Source organism: Saccopteryx bilineata, chromosome 2, assembly GCF_036850765.1.
Source record: "Saccopteryx bilineata isolate mSacBil1 chromosome 2, mSacBil1_pri_phased_curated, whole genome shotgun sequence".
NCBI classification, from domain to species: domain Eukaryota; kingdom Metazoa; phylum Chordata; class Mammalia; order Chiroptera; family Emballonuridae; genus Saccopteryx; species Saccopteryx bilineata.
The window spans coordinates 163,186,950-163,211,469 of record NC_089491.1 but is presented as its reverse complement, the minus strand read 5'-3'; the positions used below and the strand labels follow the sequence as shown (position 1 = coordinate 163,211,469).

The 24,520-nt window shown below is 38.3% G+C and overlaps 1 protein-coding gene across 5 annotated transcripts in view; it reads left to right on the top strand.

Annotated features, from left to right (window-relative positions):
- The first annotated feature begins 3,025 nt into the window (after window positions 1-3,025).
- Window positions 3,026-24,520, top strand: part of MTMR6 (myotubularin related protein 6) — a 40,793-nt gene continuing 19,298 nt past the window's right edge. The window contains exons 1-6 of one of the 5 annotated variants that reach the window (XM_066258308.1): window positions 3,026-3,183; window positions 11,704-11,820; window positions 18,236-18,398; window positions 19,619-19,776; window positions 20,296-20,424; window positions 23,957-24,091. In XM_066258308.1, the coding sequence (XP_066114405.1) occupies window positions 3,160-3,183; window positions 11,704-11,820; window positions 18,236-18,398; window positions 19,619-19,776; window positions 20,296-20,424; window positions 23,957-24,091 (726 nt within the window). In that variant the 5' untranslated portion in view covers window positions 3,026-3,159. The other 4 variants (XM_066258307.1, XM_066258309.1, XM_066258310.1 and 1 more) reach the window with 4 other exon arrangements.

The following is a 24,520-nucleotide window of genomic DNA, read 5'->3' as shown; positions in this document are numbered from 1 at the left end:
AAATTTTAATTAGAAAATTTAGTTGTCAGGAGGTCTTGTAGCAACATGCCTCCATATATTGCCAAATGTCACCTGAGGGCAAAATCCCTCCTGGCTGAGAACCAAGAAAATAGAGAAATTACAAAAGTGATATACTATCTAGAAATGTAAGCTTTTTGTATGCATAAATATAAATTAAAAAGCACAGTCACATTGAACTTACCATTCTATAGCTAGTTTGTATTTCACTCAGTAATATAGCATTACTTGCTGGGAAATATTTTTTGCTATGAAATATTTCTCTACAGCATAATTTTTTTGGTAGTGCAAGTACCTAATAATAACAAAATAACTCTAATTCCTCCCTCTTGTCCCTTGTATCATTGCTATTCTTCATTTCACTTGTACATTATTATATATATACACACATATATATACCACACACAACATAAATACCTTGTTGCTATTATTTTGAACAAACTGTTATTTAGTAGATCAATTAAGAATAAAAAAAGCTTTTTACTTTAACTTATTCCTTCTTTGATGCTTTTCTTTTTTTATATATATAGATCTTTTCTCACCCATATCATTCCTTCTTCCTGAAGAATTTATTTTAATATTTAATGTTGTAAAACAGGTTTACTGGCGACAAATTCCCTCCATTTTTGTGTGAGAAAGTTTTTATTCCCCCTTCACTTTGTGTGTGTGTGTGTGAAATAGAGAGAGGGACAGATAGGGACAGACAGACAAGAAGCGAAAGAGATGAGAAGCATCAATTCTTCATTGCGGCACCTTAGTTGTTCATTGATTGCTTTTTCATATGTGCCTTGACCAGGTGGGGCTACAGCAGAGCAAGTGACCCCTTGCTCAAGTCAGCAACCTTGGAATCAAACCAGTGACCTTGGGCTTCAAGCCAGTGACCTTTGGGCTCAAGCCAGCAACCATGGGGTCATGTCTATGATCCCATGCTCAAGCCAGTGACCCTGTGCTCAAGCCAGAGACCTTGGGCTTCAAGCAAACAACCTTTGGACTCAAGCCAGTGACCCTGGGATCATGTCTATGATCCCACACTCAAGCGAGTGACCCTATGCTTAAGCTGGTGATCCTGCACTCAAGCCTGATGGGCCCACAATCAAGCCGGCAACTTCAAGGTTTTAAACCTGGGACCTCAGTGTCCCAGGTGGATGCTCTATCCACTGCACCACCGCTGGTCAGGCTGAAGATTAGTCAGATACAATTCTTATCTTTGCTTTGCTATAGGTAAGATATTTCTTTCCCTCTGGCCTCTTCAGGATTTTTTTTTTATCCTTAATTTTATATAATTTGCAAATGATAAATATAGTTTTTCTGGTATTTATCCTCTTTGTTGTTCTATTAGCTTCCTGGATCTGTGCTTTGACATAGGACATTAATCTGAGAAAAATTCTTATTGTTCCAAATATTTGCTTCTGTTCCTTTCTCTCTATCTTTTCTTCGGATATTCCCACTACAGGTATGCCACACCTTTTGTAACTGTCCTGCAGTTCTTAAATATTCTGTTCTATTTTTGGGGGGTCATTTTTTGTCTTTGTTTTTCAGTTTTGGAGGTTTCTACTGAGATAGCCTTAAGCTCAGAGAGTTATTCCTCAGCCATGTCCAGCCTACTTAAATCCATCAAAGGCATTTTTCATAACTGTTTGTGTTGTTGTTTTTTTATCTCTAGCATTTCTTCTTGGTTCTTTCTTAGGATATGCATCTCTCTGCTTACATTGCACATCTGTTCTTGCAGTGTCTACCCATTAGATCTGTTAGTATATAAATATAACTGTTTTACATGCCCTGTATGATCATTTCAACATCCTTACCCTATGTGAACCTGGTTTTGATGCTTTCTATGTCTCTTCAAACTGTGCTCCTTTGCCTTTTTGTGTCTTGTAATTTTTTTGATAGTCAGATATACTATAATAAGTAAAAGGAACTGCCATGCATTGATTCCCATGAAGGTTTCTGTTTGTGGGTTTCTGCTCCCACAGTTGTGATTGTCTGTATTCGCTTGTCTCCCTCTTTAATTTGGGGGGCAGTGGTTCTGTGATCAGTTCTTTTTCAGGTATGAAAAGTTGTTGATTTTTCAGTTTGTTCAGGTTTTACTTGCTGTTAAGGTCTACTGCACATTTTTAACTGTATGTTAATGTAAAAAATACATATAACTGAGTCACTTAAAGATGGAATTGAAAATCTTATTCCAGAACTGCCTTACACACCTTATGCCTCAAACAGGGCAAATTAACTTTTGGACTGGGTCTAAAAGAATAGTGCATCTCAGACAAGAAACAGATATTATTGCTACTGGACTGATGGCTATACGAATGAAAATTAAAAACATTGTTTAGAATTAACATCATTATATTTTATATGCACCAATAAAAAAACCTTTCTTCTATTAATATAATTGTTTCCTTTCTATTATTTCTCATCAACAGCCCTTGCCTTTGTCTCCTAATCCAAACATTATTCGATTTCTCTCTGAATTAGTGCTTCCTGAATAGCTTTTATTTTTTTGACTTCAAGTAAATATTTGCTGCATCTTACTTTGGCTTTTTATATTTATGTCATCCCATAGCATCGAAGATTTTGATTGTTTCAAACAAGGCTAAACTCAATATAGATTGTTTCCTTAGACTAAATTCTTGTGAGTAGAATTGCAGCTCAAAGAGAATGCACTTAAATTTGATGCTGTCCACTAGCAGGGTGATAGACTTCACGGACAAATCGCCCTCATTTACCAATTTTTTCATCCACAGCAAGTTCACAGGATTTATTCTTCAGAGGAACCAAATCCTCACAGGACCTTTCCCTACATCCCTGTTTTTCTGCCAGTGGTCCAGAGGACCGCTTTATGTCAGAGTTTATGAGCCCTCCACTGATAGGGGGCGCTATAGGAAGCGCCGCGTCCCCTGGACGAATCAGGCACCTCTCTTCTCCAGCCCACGCTCAGTTCCACCCCACTGCCCCTTGGCCAACACCTAGTTTGGGGAAGTGTTTCTAGGCGACAGCGCAGCCGGCTGCGCCTGCGCGGTGGGCTGGGCTGACGGTTGGCTGCGCTGGCCTGCGGAGCTAGTTCCTGCGGGGTCTGGCCACCGCCCACATTGTCCCACCACACGATAAGCCGCTGAGGTGGGCTGCGGCCGCCATCTCCTCGGGATGGAGCATATCCGTACGACTAAGGTAGTCGGGCAAAGGAGACCGATGGCGCCGGCCTGGGTCTGGCGGGCGGAGGCGGCAGACGAGGAGAGCTTCGTGGGCCGGACGAGGGCTGAGGACCGGGCGTGCCCAGGAGGGCGGCGGCTGTGTGGGCCGGGAGGAGGGCGGAGGCCTCCGGTCCCCACGGAAGTCCAGTTCCAGTCGTCAGTCCGGGGCGTCGGGGTGCGATGACTTCGGCTGCTTGGGGCCGAGTCCCTGGAAAAGTACCGTCACCTTCTCAGCATATTCTTGGGCACAAACGGGACTGTCTGAGGTGCGGGGCCTTTCGGCCTTTCGCCGTCTCGGACTGGAGAGCCGGTCGGCCCTCTGTGGCCATTCCGGTGTTGTGTAAGCTGTTCCGGATTCGCAGTGAACCGCCCGTGTGGCGCGGGGCGTTCCGGCGCAAGTTGTGGGGATGTTGAGGCCGCGCTGGGCGCGCCCCGCTCCTGTCCGCACTCCGGGCGTGAGGTCTGTGCTTCCGTCCCTGCGCTGGAGCTCCGTGGTCTTCGGGCGGGGAAGGAAAACACGGAATCCCGCATGATAAAGGGTCTGATGGGATTGATATTCAGCTGAGTTTATCAAATCCCGTGTGTCAGGTTTGTACGTTAAAAGGCGGCTGTTTAAGCCTTTCGCAAACCTGGCCTGTTGTGGTTCCGTTACGGCCCTTAAAGCGGAAGGACAGGACGTCACAATGATACCAGGTTGCTTTACCGAGGACACTTAAATTAGTCTTCGACTCTTCCGGGGGTGGGGGCGCCCTGGAGATGAGAAGAGACCGAAACCTTGATTTTAAGATCGCTAGAGGGGAAGCGGTCGCAGCCCTGGGCGTCACTATATAGTTGATCTGTTGACACTTGAGCAATGTGAGATTTAGAGACACTGACCCTATGCAGTTGAAAATCTGTTTATAACTTTATAGTCACTCAAGGGGGATTAGTTCCAGGAACGTACCCCCCCGCCACACACACACATACAGCCTGCTGTTGATATCAGAATGTGTGGATATAAAATGGTATAGATCAATGCATACAGTTGGCCTTCTGCATCTGTCGATGCCCCACCATGGATTGAAAACAAGTAAAAGTGTTTATTGGAAAAAAAAATCCGTGTATAAGTGGACTGGCACAATTCAAACCTGTGTTGTTCAAGAGTCAACTATATTCAAAAAGTAGTAATTCTATATCAATATAGCCAATTATCCAATATCATTTTACAATATTTAGAGTTTCACAAATATGGTAGTTTATATAAAATTATCACATCTCTTAAAATGACACCACCGGTTGGGTACATTATTTCAATTTACAAATGAAGAAATAGGGTTAGAGTAGTAGTAATCTACCCGATTAGATGTCGAGGTGTAGAGTGAAGATTTAAACCAAGGTTTGTCTAAATTCAAAGACTATGTAATGTTGCCTGGCATGTCGTGGCGCAGTGCATAGAGCGTTGACCTAGGATGATGAGGTTGCAGGTTGAAACCCTGGGCTTGCCTGGTCAAGGGACGCACAGCAAACAATGAACAACGAAAGTGAAGCAACTGTAAGTCGACACTTCTTGCTCCCCTCCACTCCTCTCTCTGTACAATCAATAGTTAAAATCTTAAGAAAAGACTATATAATGTGTTTTTCATTACCTCTAGTTTTAATCTTAATATAAAATGTATTAATATTAATTCAGAAATAAATCCTAAGAAAATTCTAAAAGCTGTATCTTCCTCAAACATCTTTTAAAAAAATTTATTTTATTTTATTTTATTACAGAAACAGAGAGTCAGAGAGAGGGATAGATAGGGACGGACAGACAGGAACAGAGAAATGAGAAGCATCAATCATCATTCTTTCATTGCGACACCTTAGTTGTTCATTGATTGATTTCTCATATGTGCCTTGTTCGTGGGCCTTCAGTAGACCGAGTAACCCCTTGCTGGAGCCAGCAACCTAGGGTCCAAAGTGGTGAGCTTTGCTCAAACCAGATGAGCCCACGCTTAAGCTGGTGACCTTGGGGTCTCGAACCTGGGTCCTCCGCATCCCAGTTCGACGCTCTATCCACTGCACCACCGCCTGGTCAGGCTCAAACATCTTTTTTTTTTTTTACATTTTTATTCATTTTTTTTAGAGAGAGGAGACACACAGAGAGAAAGAGACATAGAGAGGAAAGAGATAGAAAGAACAGAGGGAGGAGCAGGAAGCATCAACTCCCATATGTGCCTTGACCAGGCAAGCCTGGGGTTTCAAACCGGCGACCTCAGTGTTCCAGGTCGACGCTTTTACCCACTGCGCCACCACGGGTGGGGCAAACATCTTCTTGACATAAGTAAATAATGTTTGTGGTATTGTTTCTTGTACTGTTTACGGTTATTGTTTTGTTTTTCTTACTAACAGATTTATCAGGTAAAATATTTTAGCTGAATACTAATTAAATGGTTTTATAGTTTTAAATTTTAGGAATGAGTAATATACTGTTTTGGTCACATTTGGTTTATTAATTGAATAGCATCAGTAAAAATGTCAAGCCTGAATTTGAAATTCTGAAAGAGCATTCCCTAGCTATACTTACAAAGTGTCGCTACTTCCTGCCACTTTCAGTGCTCATTTTGCCATAATGAGATAGTCTTGCCAAGAAACAATGGGCAATATGTAGAGACAGTTCTTCTTTATGCAGTCTTTCTTCTTTCCCTGCCAGGCTCCAGTCCTTTGGCTGACATCATGTGTTGATGTAGAAATTTGTGCTGTTTGTGAATGGAACTTTACAGAATGAAATGAAAGAATATTTTCTTAACCTCTATATGAAAGACTGCTTCCTAGAATTTGTTAAATAATGGAATGTTTCATGAAAATCTGACACTAGGACTCAAATTGAATTATTCCAAAAATAATGTCCAGTTTGTCTTAGCTTGCTATCTCTTTTTATCATTAGAATGTAAGGTCATATATGTATGTACACAAACATGTTACCTGTTACAAGTAGCGTAGGAGATACAAAACTAAGATGGACCAAGGGTAAAGAGAAAATGATATGTTTTAATTGTCTTTGAAATATGAGCCAGTAAATTTTGAGGAGCACCTGAAAGCTTTCCCTACAAAATATTAAAGTGCCATTTTGACCTTTATTAATATGTGTACAGTGTACAGGTGAGAAAACGGAAACTTGCAGATATTAAATGAAATAACTTGTCCTGACTCAACAGCTATCTCTACTAAGGAACAGGTGGAGCTGGGAAATTGAATCCTGGTCTTTATGATACCAGTCATGTTCTCTTAAGCATTATACTCTCCAGCCTCACAAAGTATCATATTTCCCCGTGTATAAGACGCTCCCATGTATAAGATACACCTTAATTTGGGGCCTGAAATTTGAAAAAAATGTATTACATAAAGTTATTGAACTCAAGTTTTACTCATCATAAAATTCATACAACTCATCATCATTGTCAAAACTCCCATCCATTAGCTCATCCTCATCTGTGTGATGACAAAACACTGTCTTCAACAATGAGCACAAAAACAAGTGTGAAAAAGTGGGAAATGCAAGTAAAAAAACCCCTTCAACCACTATATAAGATGCACCCAGCTTCTAGACCCCTAAATTTTCAAAAGGTGTGTCTTGTAAATGGAGAAATACGGTAATTATCTAATGAAGAGATTTGAATAGTAATATAAGTCGGTATGAGTAGGAACTGAAAGAAAGAGATGGTTGAGAGGAACTTAGGTGGTATGATTTTGTCTAGTAGGTAGATTTTTATGAGGGTAAATGTCTGTCCCAGATAAGTAGTAGATTTGGGAGTTGTCCATGTTTAGGTAATCATTGAAATTTCCTATTGTGGATGAGCTTATTTATGCAAGAATATGCAGAGAAGAGTGCAAAGGTTAGAACCGTGGGAATACTTTAAAAGGGGCAAGCAGAAGAAGAGCCAGGGAAAGAGTATTAAGGATTAAATGGGAAGTGGTGGATCACAGATGGGGAGGGAATAGTCTCACATATCTAATTTCCTTCTTTGCTTCCTCTGCCTCCCTTATTTGCCCCCTCCTCTTCTGCTCCCTCATTTTCCGTGGGGCAGGCACTATTACAGGTACAGGGGAAATGGTGGTGAATAAATCAGGCAAAAATCTCTGTCCATTAAATTTTTGTAGTTGGGGGAAGATAGAACAATAAACAAAATAAGGCAAATATATAATCTGGTAGATGGTGGTAAATTCTGTGGAATGCAAGTGGGGTTGGGGAGGACAGTTGTAAATATGGTAGTTAGGGAAGTCCTTACAGAGATAGTGACACTTGAGTATAGACCCGAAAGAGGTAAGGAAGTGAGGCATCTTTACGTGGGTGGGAGAGGTTACAGGAAGAATTCCAGCAAAGGAAACAGCAAGAGCAAAAGCCCTATGGTGGGCATGCCTGGTTGGTAAGAGCTAGCAAGACCAGTGTGTTTTGAGCAGAGTGAGTGTAGGAGAGAGCGTAGAAGGTTAAAGTTGGGGATAGGAACAAGTTACTATAGAGCCTTGAAAGCTGATGTGACATCTTTGCTTTTACTGTGTGAGACAGGAAGCCATTTATGGAATGCCAGCTGTGTCTAGCGCAGTAGGAAAGCAAAGCAAGAAAGCACAGTGAAGTATCCCCAGATTTATGATGTTTCATTAGATGCTGTTGTAGGAACTGGGGATACATAGACAAAAAAGATAAAAATCTCTGTCATTTTTTTTTTTTTTTTTGTATTTTTCTAAAGCTGGAAACAAGGAGAGATAGTCAGACAGACTTCCGCATGCGCCCGACCGGGATCCACCCGGCACGCCCACCAGGGGGCGACGCTCTATCCCTCTGTTGCAACCAGAGCCACTCTAGCGCCTGGGGCAGAGGCCAAGGAGCCATCCCCAGCACCCGGGCCATCTTTGCTCCAATGGAGCCTCGCTGTGGGAGGGGAATAAAGAGACAGAGAGGAAGGAGAGAGGGAGGGGTGGAGAAGCATATGGGCGCTTCTCCTGTGTGCCCTGGCGGGGAATCGAACCCGGGACTTACTGCACGCCAGGCCGACGCTCTACCACTGAGCCAACCGGCCAGGGCCAAATCTCTGTCATTTTGATGTTTACTTTCCACTTCAGGAAGGCAACTCAATACTCTTGAAGGGGAGGGAAGAGAGAAAGGAAGGGAGAGAGAGAGAAGCATCAACTAACTTGTAATTGTGTCACTTTAGTTGTTCATTGATTGCTTTTCATTTGTGCCTTGACTGGGGCTCCAGCAGAGCCAGTGACCCCTAGCTCAGGCCAGCGACCATGGGATCATGTCACCCACGCTCAAGTCTGTGACCTCAAGATTTTGAACCTGGGACTTCAGCATCCCAGGTCAACTCTCTGTCAACTGTGCCACCACTGGTCAGGCTCTTTCTTTTTGATAGCTAATTATTGGCAAGATGTCAGTGCTATGAGTGTGTGATAATGGTTCAAGAGCCTCAGATGGGTGCCTGGCTGAAGAAGTCTTACCAGTGTGACTTCTGCTTCAGCAGCCATTGCCGGGTAGTTGTCAAGTACAGCTGTTGTTCGGAGTGTTTTTTTGGGTATTTTTAAATCTTATTTTTATTAATTTTAATGCAGTAACATTGATAAATCAGGGTACATATGTTCCGAGAAAACATCTCCAGATTATTTTGACCTTTGATTATGCTGCATACCCCTCACTCAAAGTCAAATCGTCCTCCGAACCCATGCATGGATGGGACATAAAAATGAGACTCAGAGACATGGACAAGAATGTGATGGTAACAGGGAGTGGGGTGGAGGGGTGGGGAGGAGGCGAGGAAGGAGAGAGAGAGGGTAGGGGGAGGGTAGGAGCACAAAGAAAACCAGATAGAAGGTGACGGAGGTCGGAGAGTTTTGAGGCTACCTTTTCCCTCTCGGGGGTTGATAAGTAAGTTTTCCAAGTGTGATTCTGTATATGTGTGATTTCCTGTGTTTTTCACCTTTCAGTTTGTAATCAGCTGAAAGTTGAACTTTATTGACCATTAGAGTACCTTTTAGTATAGGCCCCTTGTTGGCAACAGTTCAACTGAATGTTCCTTTTAGTAATGTGTTGGCATTTCCCAGTCTCACCATAATGACCCCACCCTCCAGTTCTTTTCTTCCTGCTGTTTTCTTTTTCTTTCTTTATTTTTTTTTCCCATGCCTTTTTCCTATTCCCCATTTCCATTTGCTTTGGTGATACCTATAATTAAAGGATCCTAACATTGTTTCTGCAGTGCATTAGTGCTAGTGACCTGAAAGCGTTTTAGCGTTTTAGATGCTTCCTAAATATCTGACTTAAAACATTTAAAGAAAACCTGGAAAAATCTGTAGCAACATCTGTAAAATACTTTTAGTTCCTTGGTGAAAAAGGAAAATATGAAGCAGCCATTGGTGTATAGAAAATGTCTAAGTCTTTAGTTTGAAATTTGTATGCTGATGATTTTAGCAAAGAAAAATATTGATTTTCTTTATTTTATAAAATTTTATCTTAAGATTTACAGTAAAGAACTGAGTAATCAGTATATTTTCTCAGAAGTTCTCTCTTTTTTCTCTAGAACTTGAAGTTGATCAATTTTATTATCTGTTACATCCATAGAGAGATTGCCATATTGATAGTTATATAATGATTTTCTATTACATTTTCTTGACTTTAATATAGTTTTGCATTACTAATGTAATGAGCAATCCTCAAGTTATTATGGTCAATATGAATACTTTTTTCTGCAAAAGGAAATATTTTAATTTTGCCTTTAAATATTTTATTTGGAGCAGGTACTGTTACAAGGAAGAAAACTTTCTCTGAAATTAAATTTCTTGAGGGAGCACTCACTAATAACCATTTAAATAGTAGTTACTGATTATTTTGGAATCATAATTTCAAAATAGGGGCATTTTTTCTTCAATTTTAGTAAGGGAAAAGAAGGTACAGGGTGGAGCAAAAGTAGGTTTACAGTTGTTTGTAACCTACTTTTGCCCCGCCCTTTATATGTGGAGAGAAAGCAGAATTAATGAGATAATGATTAGCTATCTGGTTTTGAAGACACAATTTAAGGAACTATCTACAACCTACTACTATAACTGTGGATTAAAATGTTTAACTTGGTAATGGTTATTTTAACAACCTTCTCCCCCCCCCCCCCCCCAATAATGGATAGTAAGAGTATTTTTTCAAAACAGTTGTCTCCTGCACTGCCCTGGCCAACTCTAGCCCCCATTTTCAGTGACAGCCTTGTGCATGTGCCTGTATGTGTATCTCTCTACTATTGATAAAGATGTACTATGGGCCTGACCTGTACTGGTGCAGTGGATAAAGAATCGACCTGGAATGCTGAGGTTGGCAGTTTGAAATCCTGGATTTGTCCAGTAAAGGCATAAACAAGAAGCAACTGCTGTGAGTGATGCTTCCTGCTCCCCTACCCCTCTCTTCTCTCTCTCAAATCAATAAATAAAATCTAAAATAAATAAATATGTACTATCTACTTCACTGCCTAGGCTATTAAAGGACACAGAAGCAGCATAGGACATAATCTATGCCAGGGAATTCAGGGCAATGAAGAAATACAAAGCTAAGGCATTAAGTAATTAATTTTCTGAGAAGGATTCCTGTTAGGAAACAGGGCATCAGTGAGCCTTGAAGAATGCTAAGCAGAAGAGACTGTTGTATGAGAAAAATACAAAGCTGGACACAAAGCGCTGTCCTGGGTGCAGTGGTGAGGAGACTAAGTTGAAGTTTGAAGCCATTTAACTGTTTTCTGATTTAATTTTTCTGGTAATTCACTTCTATAACTCTACATGATAACCTTACATATTTATTACTTGAACCTTCAACTTTAAATAAATTATATTGATCCTTAGATATGAAAAACGTTTTTGTTTATTTATACCATATCCCTCCTTCCTGTTCCCCTTAATATCTATGTTACCTTTTTACAAGGTTCTTTTCTTTGGTTATATTTTTAACATAAATAATACTCTTGTTTGTGGTTTATATATTTTCCAAGATGTATGAAATTTAACATTCAACATTAAATAAACTCATGTTTGGCCCTGGCCAGTTGGCTCAGGAGGAGTGTTGGCCCTGTGTGTGGAAGTCTTCTTGGGTTCAATTCCCTGTCGGGGCACACAGGAGAAATGACCTTCTGCTTCTCTATTCCTTCCCCACTTCCTCCCGCAGCCATGGCTGAATGAGCAAGTTGGCTCCAGGGCACTGAGGATGGCTCCCATAGCCTCACTGCGGGTGCTAAAATAGCTCGTTTGCAGATCAATGGACCTTGCCCCCCAGAGGCAGAACATCAGCCCTAGAGTGAGAGTTGCCTGGTGGATCCATTGGGGTGCATGCAGGAGTCTGTCTCTCTGCCTCCTTGCCTCTCACTGGATTAAAAAATAATAGTAATAAATAAAAAACTCATGTTTTTGAACAGGAGGAAAAAGCTTTAAAGTGATACATTTAGATCCTGGGATAACAAAAAGAATTTATACTACCTTTAAAATGAAAAGTAACATCTTTTTTTTTCCTTAGGTTGAGCAAGTGAAATTACTTGACCGATTCAGTACCAGCAACAAGTCATTAACAGGAACACTGTATCTTACGGCCACACATCTGTTGTTTATAGACTCTCATCAAAAAGAAACCTGGGTAAGGGAGTATCTCTATTGTACTTGATTATAATGGCCTTTAGTTTGTTGCTGTGTTTTATTTTGAATGTGTACAAAAAAATTTAATCACTGGTTACCTATCTCAACTAAAAAGTTTTCAGTCACCTAAACATTTCTGCCCTCCCTCTTAATAAAACTAATATTAATATGGAATATGAAATATTTTTGTACAATACCAGAAAGACTCTTTTGAGCTACATAAATAATTATAAAAGACTTACGTGTTCCTTTTAATTTTTAAAACTCTAAATAATATAGGTACATGTTAACAGATCAAATGTCATATTCCACAGTATTTTTATACCAAATTGCAATAAGGGTGTTTATTTATTTATTTTTTGCTAGTACAAACAATGAAGTAACGGATATTTTCTATGTTTCTTCATGTATGCCCTGTGTCACAATTTCTCTGGGATATTTACTTGGGAGTAAAGTTACTTAAATAAGTGCATATTCAACCTTAGTAAGTATATCACCTCTCCAAAATGGTTGTTCTCAACATATTCTCAATAGAATATGACTCTATTGATAGAATTCACTATCCTCAGCAACATAGATATTGCCAACTTAAAAATTTTGTCTATCTAGTGGATGTATAATTGTGATTTTAATTTGCTGATTTTTTACAAGGAAGTTACCTTTTCAGATATTTTGGCTTTAGATTTCCCTTTTTCTGTTGGATTGTTTGTCCTATTATTAGTTTTGAAGGAGTTCCAGTTTTCCGTGTGGTATCAGGTGTATGTGTTTGAGATGGCTTGTCTTTTTGTGTGTGTATCTTTTAAGCTTTAAAATTTTAGAGTAATAGATTTTCATTTTTTATTTTATGGTTTATGCTGTTTTGTGACTTAAGGAATACTTTTCTACATCAAGGCCATAGAAATTCTCCTATATTTTCTTCTAAAAACTTAACATTTTGTATTCTAAATATAAGTTGTTAATATATCTAGGAAATATTTTAGTGGATGAAATGACATAATGATTGATTGTTTTATTCCATTAATGTCCTTTTTTGCTCTATCCTTCCAACTCCCTCTTCCCCTCCCAACATAGCTGTCTCCCTGATATCTATGTATGAGTCTATCTCTATTTTGCTTGTTAGTTCATTTTGTACATTAGATTCCATGAGTGGAATCATATGGTACTTGTCTTTCTCTAGCTGACTTATTTCACTTAGCATAAGTCAATCTCCAGGCCCATCTATGCTGTTATAAAAGGTAAGATTTTCTTCTTTTTTTTATGGTTGAGTAGTATTCCATTGTGTAAATGTACCACAGCTTTTTTTATTCACTCATTTACTGATTGGCTATTTCCAGATATTGGCTATTGTAAATAATGCTACAATGAACATGGGTGCGTATATTCTGTAGAATTAGTGTTTTTAATTTCTGGAGATATATTCACAGAATTAGAATTGTGGGTCAAAAGGCAATCCCATTTTTAATTTTTTGAGATGACTCCATAATGCTATCCACAGTGGCTGTACCAGTCTGCATTTCCACCAACAGTGCATGAGGGTTTCCTTTTCCCCACATCCTCACCAACACTTCTTGTTTATTTATTGGTGATAGCTATTCTGACAGGTATGAGGTGACATCTCATTGTGGTTTTAATTTGCATTTCTCTGATGATTAGTGACCTTGAGCATCCTTTTATATGTCTATTGGCCATCTGTATGTCCTCTTTAGAAAATCTTCTATTCAGGTCCTTTGTCAATTTTTAAATTTGGGTTGTTTTTTTGGTGTTGAGTTTTATAAATTATTTATAAATATATTAATTTATATATATTAATACCTCATCAGATGTATCAGCAAATATGTTCTCTCATTCACTGGTTTTTCTTTTCATTTTGTTGGTTTCCTTTGCTGTGCAGAAACTTTTTAGTTTGATGTCCCATTTATCTTTTCTCTCATTTCTCTTGGTCAAGTAGATATATCTGAAATAATATTGCTATGAGAAATGCTTGAGATTTTACTTACCTGTGTTTTCTTCTAGGGTTTTTATAGTTTTGTGTCTAATACTTAAGTCTTTAATCCATTTTGAGTTTGTTCTTTTGTATGGTGTAAGATTCTTTATTTTTTACATATCTGTTCACTTTTCCCAACAGCATTTATTGAAGACCATCTTTACTCCATTGTATATTCTTGCCTCTTTTGTCAAATAATAATTCACTATATAGGCATGGATTGATTTCTGGGCTCTCTAGTCTGTTCCATTGATTTATATGTTTGTTTTTAATGCCAGTACTGTCTTGTTTTGGTAAGAATGGCCTTGTAGTATAGTTTGATATCAGGTAGCATGATGCCTCCAACTTTGTTCTTCCTTTTCAAGATTATTGTGGCTGTTTGGGTCTTTTGTGGTTCCATACAAATTTTTGGAATACTTGTTCTAGTTCTCCTAAATACACCATTAATATCTTGATGGAAATTGTGTTGAATCTATAAATTGCTTGAGGTAATATGGACATTAATGATGTTCATTCTTCCCGTCCATGAACACTGTATATACTTCCACTTATTTGTATTTTCTCCAATTTCTTTCTTCAATGTCTTTTTTAAAAAATTGTTTTAAGACTTTATTAATTTTAGAGAGGCGAGAAGAGAGAGAGAGAGGGAGGGAAGGGAGGAGCAGGAAACATCAGCTCCCATATGTGCCTTGATTGGGCAAGCCCAGGGTTTTGAATCAGTGACCTTAGCATTCCAGGTCAATGCTTTAACCACTGTGCCACCACAGGTCAGGCTCTTCAGTGTCTTAAATTCTCTGAGTACAGGTCTTTTATATTCTTGGTTAAATTTATTTATAGGTGTTTTATTCTTTTTGAAGATTGTGAATGGTGTTGTTCTCCCTTTCTGATACCTCATTATTGCTATATAAAAATGCAACTGATTTCTGGGTATTTTATTATGTATCCTACTACTTTACTGAACTCATTTATCAGCTCTAATAGTTTTTTGATGAAATCTTTAGGGTTCTTTATATACAGTATCATGTCAATGGCAAATAATGATAGTGGTACTACTAACTTTCCAATTTGGGTACCTTTAATTTATTTTTCTTGTCTGATTGCTAGGGCTAGGACTTGGTCGGCAAACTCATTAGTCAACAGAGCCAAATATCAACAGTACGACAATTGAAATTTCTTTTGAGAGCCAAATTTTTAAAACTATATAGGTAGATAAATTCTTCATTGAGGTAGTGCCCACACGTGGTATTTTGTGGAAGAGCCACACTCAAGGGGCCAAAGAGCTGCATGTGGCTCGCAAACCGCAGTTTGCTGACCAGGGCTATTGAATAAGAGTGATGATAGCAGACATCCCTGTCTTGTTCCTGATTTTAAGGGAAATGTGTGTAGTTTTTGCCCATTGAATATGATGTTGGCTGTGAGTTTGTCATATATGACTTTTATTATGTTGAGCTATATTTCTTCTATTCCCACTTTGCTGAGAGTTTTTAATGTAAATAAATGCTGAATTTTATCAGTTGCCTTTTCTGCATCTTTTGACATGATCATGTGACTTTTCATCCTGTTTATGTGGTATATAACATTGATTTGTGGATGTTGTACCAATTTTGCTCCCCAGAATTAATCCCACTTGATTATGGTGTATGACCTTTTTAATGTATTGCTGTATCTGGTTTGATATTTCGTTGAGGATTTTAGCATCTACGTGCATCAGGGATATTATAATTTTCTTTCTTTGCAGTGTCTTTATCTGGTTTTGGAGTTAGGATAAAGCATGCCTCATGAAATGAGCTTGGGAGTCTTCCCTCCTTTTGAGTTTTTTTTGGAGGGGGGATAGTTTGAGAAGGATAGGTATTAATTCTTCTTTGAATGTTTGGTAAAATTCATTGGTAAAGGCATCTGGTCCATGACTTTGTTTATTAGGAATTTTTGATTACTGCTTCAGTTTTCTTAGCTGTAATTTGTTTATTCATGTTCTATGATTTCAGTTTTGGAAGATTGTATATTTCTAGGAATTTATCCATTTTGCACAGATTGTCCAATTTGTTGACATAATTGTTTGCAATATCTTCTTATAGTTCTTTAGTTTCTGTTGTTACTTTCATCTCTGATTTTATTTGTTTGGGTCCTCTTTCTTTTTTTTTTTTTTTTTTTTGTATTTTTCTGAAGCTGGAAACGGGGAGAGACAGTTAGACAGACTCCCACATGCGCCCAACCGCCCGACCAGGATCCACTCAGCACGCCCACCAGGGGGCGACGCTTTGCTCACCAGGGGGCAATGCTCTGCCCCTCCGGGGCGTCGCTCTGTTGCGACCAGAGCCACTCTAGCGCCTGGGGCAGAGGCCAAGGAGCCATCCCCAGCGCCGGGCCATCTTTGCTCCAATGGAGCCTCGCTGCGGGAGGGGAAGAGAGACAGAGAGGAAGGAGAGGGTGAGGGGTGGAGAAGCAGATGGGCGCTTCTCCTATGTGCCCTGGCCGGGAATCGAACCTGGGACTTCTGCACGCCAGGCCGACACTCTACCACTGAGCCAACTGGCCAGGGCCGGGTCCTCTTTCTTTTTTTCTTGATGACTCTGGTTAGAGGTTTTGTCTATCTTGTTTATCATTTCAAAGAACCAGCTCTTGGTTTTGTTGATCTTTTGTATTTTTTTAAGTCTATTTTGTTTATTTGTTTTGATCTTTATTATTTCCTTTCCTTCTCCTTACTTTGGATATTGTTTTGTTTTTCAAGTTTCTTTAAGTGTAAGGTTAGATTGTTCATTTGAGATTTTTCTTTTTTCTTGAAATAGGCCTGTGATGCTATATATTTCCATCTTTTCACTGTGTCCCATAGATTTTGGGTTGTGTTCTCATTTTCATTTGTCTCAAGGTATGTTTTGATTTTTTCTTTGATCTTATTGCTAATCCTTTAATTATTTAGTAGCATATATGTTTAGCCTCCATGTCTTTGTGTGTTTTTCAGTTTTTGTGATTGATTTCTAGTTTTATACCATTATGGTCAGAGACGATGCTTGATATGATTTCAGTCTTTAAATTTATTGAGACTTGTTTTGTGTGTGGTCTGACTGAGAGGATGTTCCATGTGCACTTGAAAAGAATGTATGTTCTGCTGCCTTGGGGTGATGTGCTCTGAAGATATCAATTAAATCCAACTGATCTAATGTGTCATTTAAGGCTGCTGTTTCCTTATTGACTTTCTGTCTAGAAGCTGTATCTGTTGATGTAGGGGGTTTAAAATCCCCTACTAGGACTATATCGCTGTCAGTCTCTCCTGTTACGTTAGTCAAGATTTGCTTTACATATTTAGCTACTCCTATATTGGGTGTGTAAGTGTTTATTTAACAGGGTTGTCTGCTGTTGTTGGATTGCTCCCTTTATCATTATATAGTGTCTTTCTTTGTCTCTTACTATAGCCTTTATTTTAAAGTCTATTTTGTCAAATATAAATATTGCTACCCCAACTTTGTTTTCATTTCCATTTGCATAAAATACCTTTTCTCAGTAATGAGTTTTAAGTGAAGGCCAGAAATAATACTAGAAGTTCATAGTTAAAGAGTTATATCTACAGTGCCCCAATTGAGTGTGTATAAAGGAGTTTGTCTCATTTGAGGAGCTAAAAGAACACTATTGTCACTAGAACTTAGTGATGTTGGGAGTGGAACTCAAAATGAGGCTATAAAGTGGGAAAGTTTCTGGTCATACCATGCTGAATGTGGCTGCCCTCGACTGATTTCAGAAGTTAGGCTGGTTTAGGCCTGGTTAGTATTTGGATGGGAGAAATGGGAAACAATGTAAAATAGCCTTACCTTTTTTATTTTTTTTAAAGTTTTTATGTTATTGATTCTAGAAGATGAGTGAAGAGGGAGAGAGAGAGAAAGGAAAGTCAATCTGTTCCTGAATGTGCCTTGACCTGGGATCAGGCCAGCAGCCTCTGTGTTTTGGGACAGCACTCCAACCCAACCTAGCTATCTGACCAGGCCTTTCTTTCTTTCTTTTTTTTATTGGGTTTAATAGTGAATTGTGTGCCTTGTAGAAAATGGATTGGGGGTCATCAAGAGTAGGATATGGAGGGAGCATTTAGGAAGATAGTTACAGTAATTCAGGTGAGAAACACTAGAAACATTGTAACTGGGAGAGTGACAAGTGGAAATGAAGAGAAGTCGACAGGTTACAGAGATATTTGGGGGATGCAATTCTTGGGATTTAATGATATATGTAAATAATTAATGATTAAATTCTTGGGATTTAAATATGTGAAATGATCAGGGCACATTTCTGGCTTGGGCAATTTTATTTTAAAAATTTAAGTTTGAATATGTAGTGTATAACATTTGAGACTTTATTTGAAGAGGACATTTCTAACATTTATGACTGTGGAAGAGAATAAGATACTTAGTGCTTTTAATAATGATCAAATGTTTCTTTCATGCTGTAGATATTGCACCACCATATTGCCTCAGTGGAGAAACTGGCTTTGACCACCTCTGGATGCCCACTTGTGATTCAGTGCAAGAATTTCAGGATTGTGCATTTCATTGTTCCTAGAGAAAGAGATTGTCATGATATTTACAATTCTTTGCTACAATTGTCAAAACAAGGTACTGTTCTTAGTTACTTGTTCAATTTTGAGATGGATTGTTTAAGGTACTTTATTTAAAATCTTATTATTTTATACTTTAAATTACTCTTAAATTGAGTTCTTGTGCACTCTATTCTAAAAGATTTGACCTAGAAGGAATTAGAAACTTCTGATCTGAGCCATAATAATGGTTTCCAAACAAGGGATAATATAGTAAGGACAAAGTGAAGCATTTGTAGGACAGACTTTAATAAAACTATAGATTTATATTAATGTTTTAGAAGTCTGTTGTTGATAGCTTTTCTCTTTTTTTTTAAAGACTCCCCCAGCTGAGAGGAGTGACTGGGAAATGGATCACTAAGGAAAACGTTGAGGAAGGTCAGGCTCCTCTGATAGCAGTGGGCCTAATATATCTACCTGACCGGAGTGGAGTGTAAGGGAGATGAGCAGAGGGAAAGAGGGTGAATCCTACCTTAGTAGAGATAGGAGGGAGAGGAAGATAGGCCCTAATGGGAAATCTTATCTCTACTCTGACATAGGGGTCTGGAGGCTTTATTCAAACAACATAACTTGAGTTACATAGATCTCCAGGGAGACAAAGCACATTAGTTACTCGATGTTACTTTGTTGGACACCAGGCTTGCAGTGGTCTAGCAGCAGATTATTGTTCACTCTTCTAACACATAAAGGCTTTAACACTTACCCATTGTCCCAATTAAGTCAAATCTTATGGTCAGATTGTTTTGTGACTTCAGGGGCTTATTCAGAAGAGTGTTCTCTGAACCTCTGTGCAGTCATTGCTGTTTTTGCCCAAAACCGCACTTACAGGAGGAATGTGTAGGCAATTTCATGTTTTATACAACACCTCTAACTTTTCATTATAGCATTAGTCTTTATTTTACCTGTCATTTGGAAAAAGTAGTGGGTAGGAATTTTTTTTTTAATTTTACTTTTTTGTATGTGTGTCTTTAAAATTTTACTTTTAAGAAAAGGAAATATTGCAGTAATGTGTAAGTCTTATTATTTACTAGCTTTTACTGATAAAGATCAAATTTCATATTGATATATTTATGCCTTTAGATGTAATCATTTGCATCAAAGAACTGAGAAAATTTTAAGTTCAAATATCTTAAGGTATAAGTCATCTCTGAAAAGTTTAAAGAAAAAATGGACAGGTAAGACCGAAAGTTACTTTTATTTGTCACGTATTTTGACATTTATGCATTTTATGTACTGCAGCAAAATATGAAGATCTCTATGCGTTCTCTTATAATCCCAAACAAAATGATTCGGATCGACTGCGAGGTTGGCAGCTTTTTGACCTTGCAGAGGAATATAAGAGGATGGGCGTGCCAAATTCAAACTGGCAGTTGTCTGATGCCAACCGAGAATACAAGGTAACTTAGCTACCTTCTGGAGAACTTCAGAAAATCTTAGTACCAGAGAGTCAGCAAGTGTCTCAGTAACAAGTTGGCTCTGTATTGCTATGTTCTGTTCTTGCATTATTAACTTTTCAAGTTTTGTAAAGGTACCATATTTCTCCATGAATTTAAGATGCACCCTTTATTGAAAAATTTGGAGTTTAAAAACTGGGTGTGTCTTATACAGTGGTTGTGGCCATTTCAAATGCCATAGATGGAACTGAGGACAAGGCAATATATGAAGACAGTGATTTGTCATCAGACACAGATGAGGACAAGCTTAATGGATGGGAGTTTTGACAGTGATGAGGAGTTATATGAATTTTATGATAAATAAAACTTGAATTCAATACATTACAACTTTATGTACGTAATACATTTTTTTCAAATTTTGGGCCCCCAAATTAAGGAGTGTCTTATACATGGGGAAATATGGTAGTTTTTAACTTGGTTTTTGAACTACATACAATGGTTATATGTTGTTTATTTTTACAGATTTGTGAAACTTATCCTAGAGAACTTTATGTTCCCCGAATAGCAAGCAAACCGATCATTGTTGGTAGTTCTAAGTTCCGGAGCAAGGGAAGATTTCCAGTTCTTTCCTATTATCATCAAAATAAGGAGGTAGGCAGCTTTCCTTTTGATTTTACCAGTGTAGTATATAACCCCTCTTCAGGTGTGTGTAAGTATTCAAAAGAACGCTCACATTATATTAAGGTGTCATTACTATATTGCTGACAGAGAAGCACTAACTTTTCACTTAATGACATTTTCGGCATTTTAAAACAAAATTATCCTGAAATACAGAAGCTTTTGTACTTGTCATCTTTCCCCTTTACTTCCTCCTTCATTCTTTCCTTCCTTCCTTTCTTTTAATAGTGACTTGAAAATAATGGCATTATATAGGTTCTCTTCTTTGCCTATGGCTATCTTTTGATCCTGCTGTATTGGGGGGAACCAGACAATTTGACAAGTCAACTATTGAGAAAAGAGAGAACCACGGTTATTTAAAGCTCCCATTTTAAAAGTAAACTCTTCAAGTTGGAAGGATTTTTCAGTATGAAGAGGCGGAGGAGGCTACTTTATACTGATACACTGTAATATGGATTGCACATTACAATAAACTTACCTCTGTACCCTGTAGCAGTAGGCCAGAAGGTACTGCGGTATATGTTAAGTGCTTTCTATGCACGAAATCTTCATAGTAACTTTATGAGGCGGGCTCTGCTAATTACCTCTAACTTTCAAGTGGGAGAACTGTGGTTCAGAGAGGGTAAATCACTTTTTCTATATCTCTCAGATGGTAAGTTGAGGATTTGGATGCCATTTCTGACTCCCAGGTTTTTGTGACCTGATTCTTTTCCTTAGGAAGCTTTTAAAAACTCTTCTTTATCTCCAACATTCTGAAACTTCACAGTTCTGTGCCTTGGTGTGCTGTATTAAATTCCATCTAGAAACTGAGGTCTCAGTTTTGGGGAGTTGCCTCTCTATTTCTTTGGTAACTTCCTTTTATTAATTTTTTGGTACTTTTGTTTGTATTACTTGACAAGTGGGCTTCCTAGCATAAACCTTCATTTTTCTTAATTTTCTCTCCTATTTTCCATCTTTTTATGCTCGGACAGGTCTGTAAGTCTCACTGCAAGATTTGAGGTAGGGGGCAAGATTTCCTGAACCTCACTTCTAATCCATCTCTTAAATTCTTTATTTTTTGGCAATAGTGTTTTAAAAATCCAAGAATTAGCCCTGGCCGGTTTGCTCAGTGGTAGAGTGTCGACCTGGCGTGCGGAAGTCCCGGGTTCATTTCCCGGCCAGAGCACACAGGAGAGGTGCCCATCTGCTTCTCCACCCCTCCCCCTCTCCTTCCTCTCTGTCTCTCTCTTTTCCTCCCGCAGCCAAGGCTCCTTTGGAGCAAAAGATGGCCCCGGGTGCTGGGGATGGCTCCTTGGCCTCTGCCCCAGGCACTAGAGTGGCTCTGGTCATGACAGAGCGACGCCCCGGATGGGCAGAGCATTGCCCCCCTGGTGTGTGTGCTGGGTGGATCCCGGACGGGCGCATGTGGGAGTCTGTCTGACTGCCTCCCCGTTTCCAGCTTCAAAAAAAAAATACAAAAAAAAAAAAAATAATCCAAGAATTGTTTTCTGTTTTCTGAACTTCTTAGACAGTTTTCTATTTTTGGATGTGATGACTTAATTCTCTGAAGATGTTAAGGATTTTTGAGAAGAATTCTTGTGCTCCCCACATTAGTTTGTACTTTTACTCAATTTCTTTTTTCCTATTTATTTTGTTTTGTTTTTTCATGTCCTTTAAATATCAAATTCTTGGTTGGCTGTTTAGAAGTTTGTTTGTATCATGAGTGATTGCTGTCTTTGGATTCTTCCTTCTGTTTTAATGTTAAACAGAAAGTCTCATGAGGATCCAAGTGTGGGGAGAGGGATAGGAAGACTATGCATTTTGTGCTGTAGGCTTTACTTAATCCTCCTGTTTTGGGGGGTGGTGTAAAGCTTCACCGCCAACTATAGCTTTGCCTGTTGTCCAATCTTCAGGTTAATCATCTTAGAATAAATGTTTTCTTCAGGGTGAGTGAAAGTCGGGGATTGTTAATTAGTTTTTATACGGACATCCAGCCAGTTTTATTGCTTTCAGTTGTACCCCTACTCAGGTTTTCAGAGGTACCAAATTCTGAACCTGTCTGGGATTTTGTTGCTCAAGATACCTGCTTCTTATTGACTCATAACGATGAGGCAGCTTTCTTTGCTCTGGTAAATTAGCTATTGTGAATCTGCTTTCATTTCCCCAGTTTTTATTAACATCTCTGTTTTCGTTTCTTTTCCCATTCTCTTTGACCTTTTTGTTGTATACATATTAAATACTTTTATTAAAACTTCAAATTGTGCTTAGAAGGGAGCCAGAAATAATAAATAAAACTTTAAACAAAAGTTTCTAATTTACTTTTCATAACAAAGTTATAGGGAGTTATGACTGGTTATAGGCCATTGTTTGACACACCCATGTTTGTATATATTTTTAATTGGAAATCTGGGCTAAAAAAGGTTTGAAAAAAATTTAATTAGTCCTCATTTTCTTCTATTTTATTACATTTTTATGAGGGTTTTTATATACATGTAATTTTTTTTTTAACAGACAGAGAGAGTCAGAGAGAGAGATAGATAGGAACAGACAGATAGGAAGGGAGAGAGATGAGAAGCATTAATTTTTCATTGCAGCACCTTAGTTGTTCATTGATTGTTTTCTCATATGTGCCTTGACCATGGGGCTACAGCAGACCAAGTAACCCCTTGCTCAAGTCAGCGACCTTGGGTCCAAGCTGGTGAGCTTTGCTCAAACGAGATGAGCCCACACTCAAGCTGACGACCTTGAGGTCTCGAAGCTGGGTCCTTTATGTCCCAGTCCGACACTCTATCCACTGCGCCACCGCTTGGTCAGGCTGTACATGTAATTTTAAAATAGGTGATATGTAAATTGATGTATCCTTTTTTTCCCTTAATGATTCTGTGGTTAAAATGAGTAGGACTAAGTTAGGGTTGGTATGGATAAGATTGGATAAAGGGTGTATGGGTCTAAATCTTATTCTTTTTTTAAGACTGTAAACAACAGTAAATATCTAATACAATATTTATTCTTATAGAAATTTTTTCCCCTCTTAGGTTGACTATAGTTTGACTTAAATTTGACTTGGAGTTCATTTTCTCATTTTATGTCCCATTTTATATAAAGATTGCTGATTTCTAATTAGAAGTCTGAAAGCCTTTAGAAGGTGTAAAAGTTCAAATGTCTTGCAATTTTAAAAAATCCTGTTCTGCATTTGAAAATATCTTGTAATCGAGGGCACAGAATGCACCTATTATAGTAAGCTACATAGAATAGACCAGGTGTTGCTTCCAAGGACCTAAGATGTTTTTTATTGAAGTAGGTAAGGAGGCATTTAGATTTCTTTGAAGAGAATATTGGGAAACATTAAGTAACATCAAGAGGTTAAAATAGTATTTAATTCAAATAGGATTTCAAAGATAATGCCTTCTAATTGTTCTGCCAATGTTTAAATAGTACGTTTGATTTTAACTTTTTTTCTTTTAGACATTTTATGAGTCATGTTTTAGACATTTTTGAATAATCTGTTTTCTGTCTTTAAAATTAGGCTGCCATTTGTCGATGTAGTCAACCACTGTCAGGATTCAGTGCCAGGTGCCTGGAGGATGAACATTTACTTCAAGCCATCAGCAAAGCCAATCCCGCCAATCGCTATATGTATGTCGTGGACACCAGGCCCAAAGTATGTGCCTTACATAGTACAGTCTGTTAATCATCTTTGTTATTTTATTTAATGAGAATTGATTAATTTGTTTATATTTAACATACTGAATCCTAGTTTTAAATTAACCAAGGCTAATGATACTAAGGAAATTAGTCTTTTAGAGGATGTCAATTTAAAAGATCAATTTCCCAGTAACCCAGATGGTGACTTTTTATGTTTTCCAATATATAAATTTAGGAAAGCTGAGTTTTATTGGGAACTATTGATGGTATATAAGTATTATATTATTGTAAAGAAATACTAGTGTGTATTGTGAAAAATTAGAACTTCAATTAGAATTTTCATTTGGCAAAACACTTTAATTTGAAATAGTCTGGAAAATACATAGTGAGTTAACTTAGGAAACTTTGAAATAGAGAATTATAAATAGTGAACAGGAAATAGTTG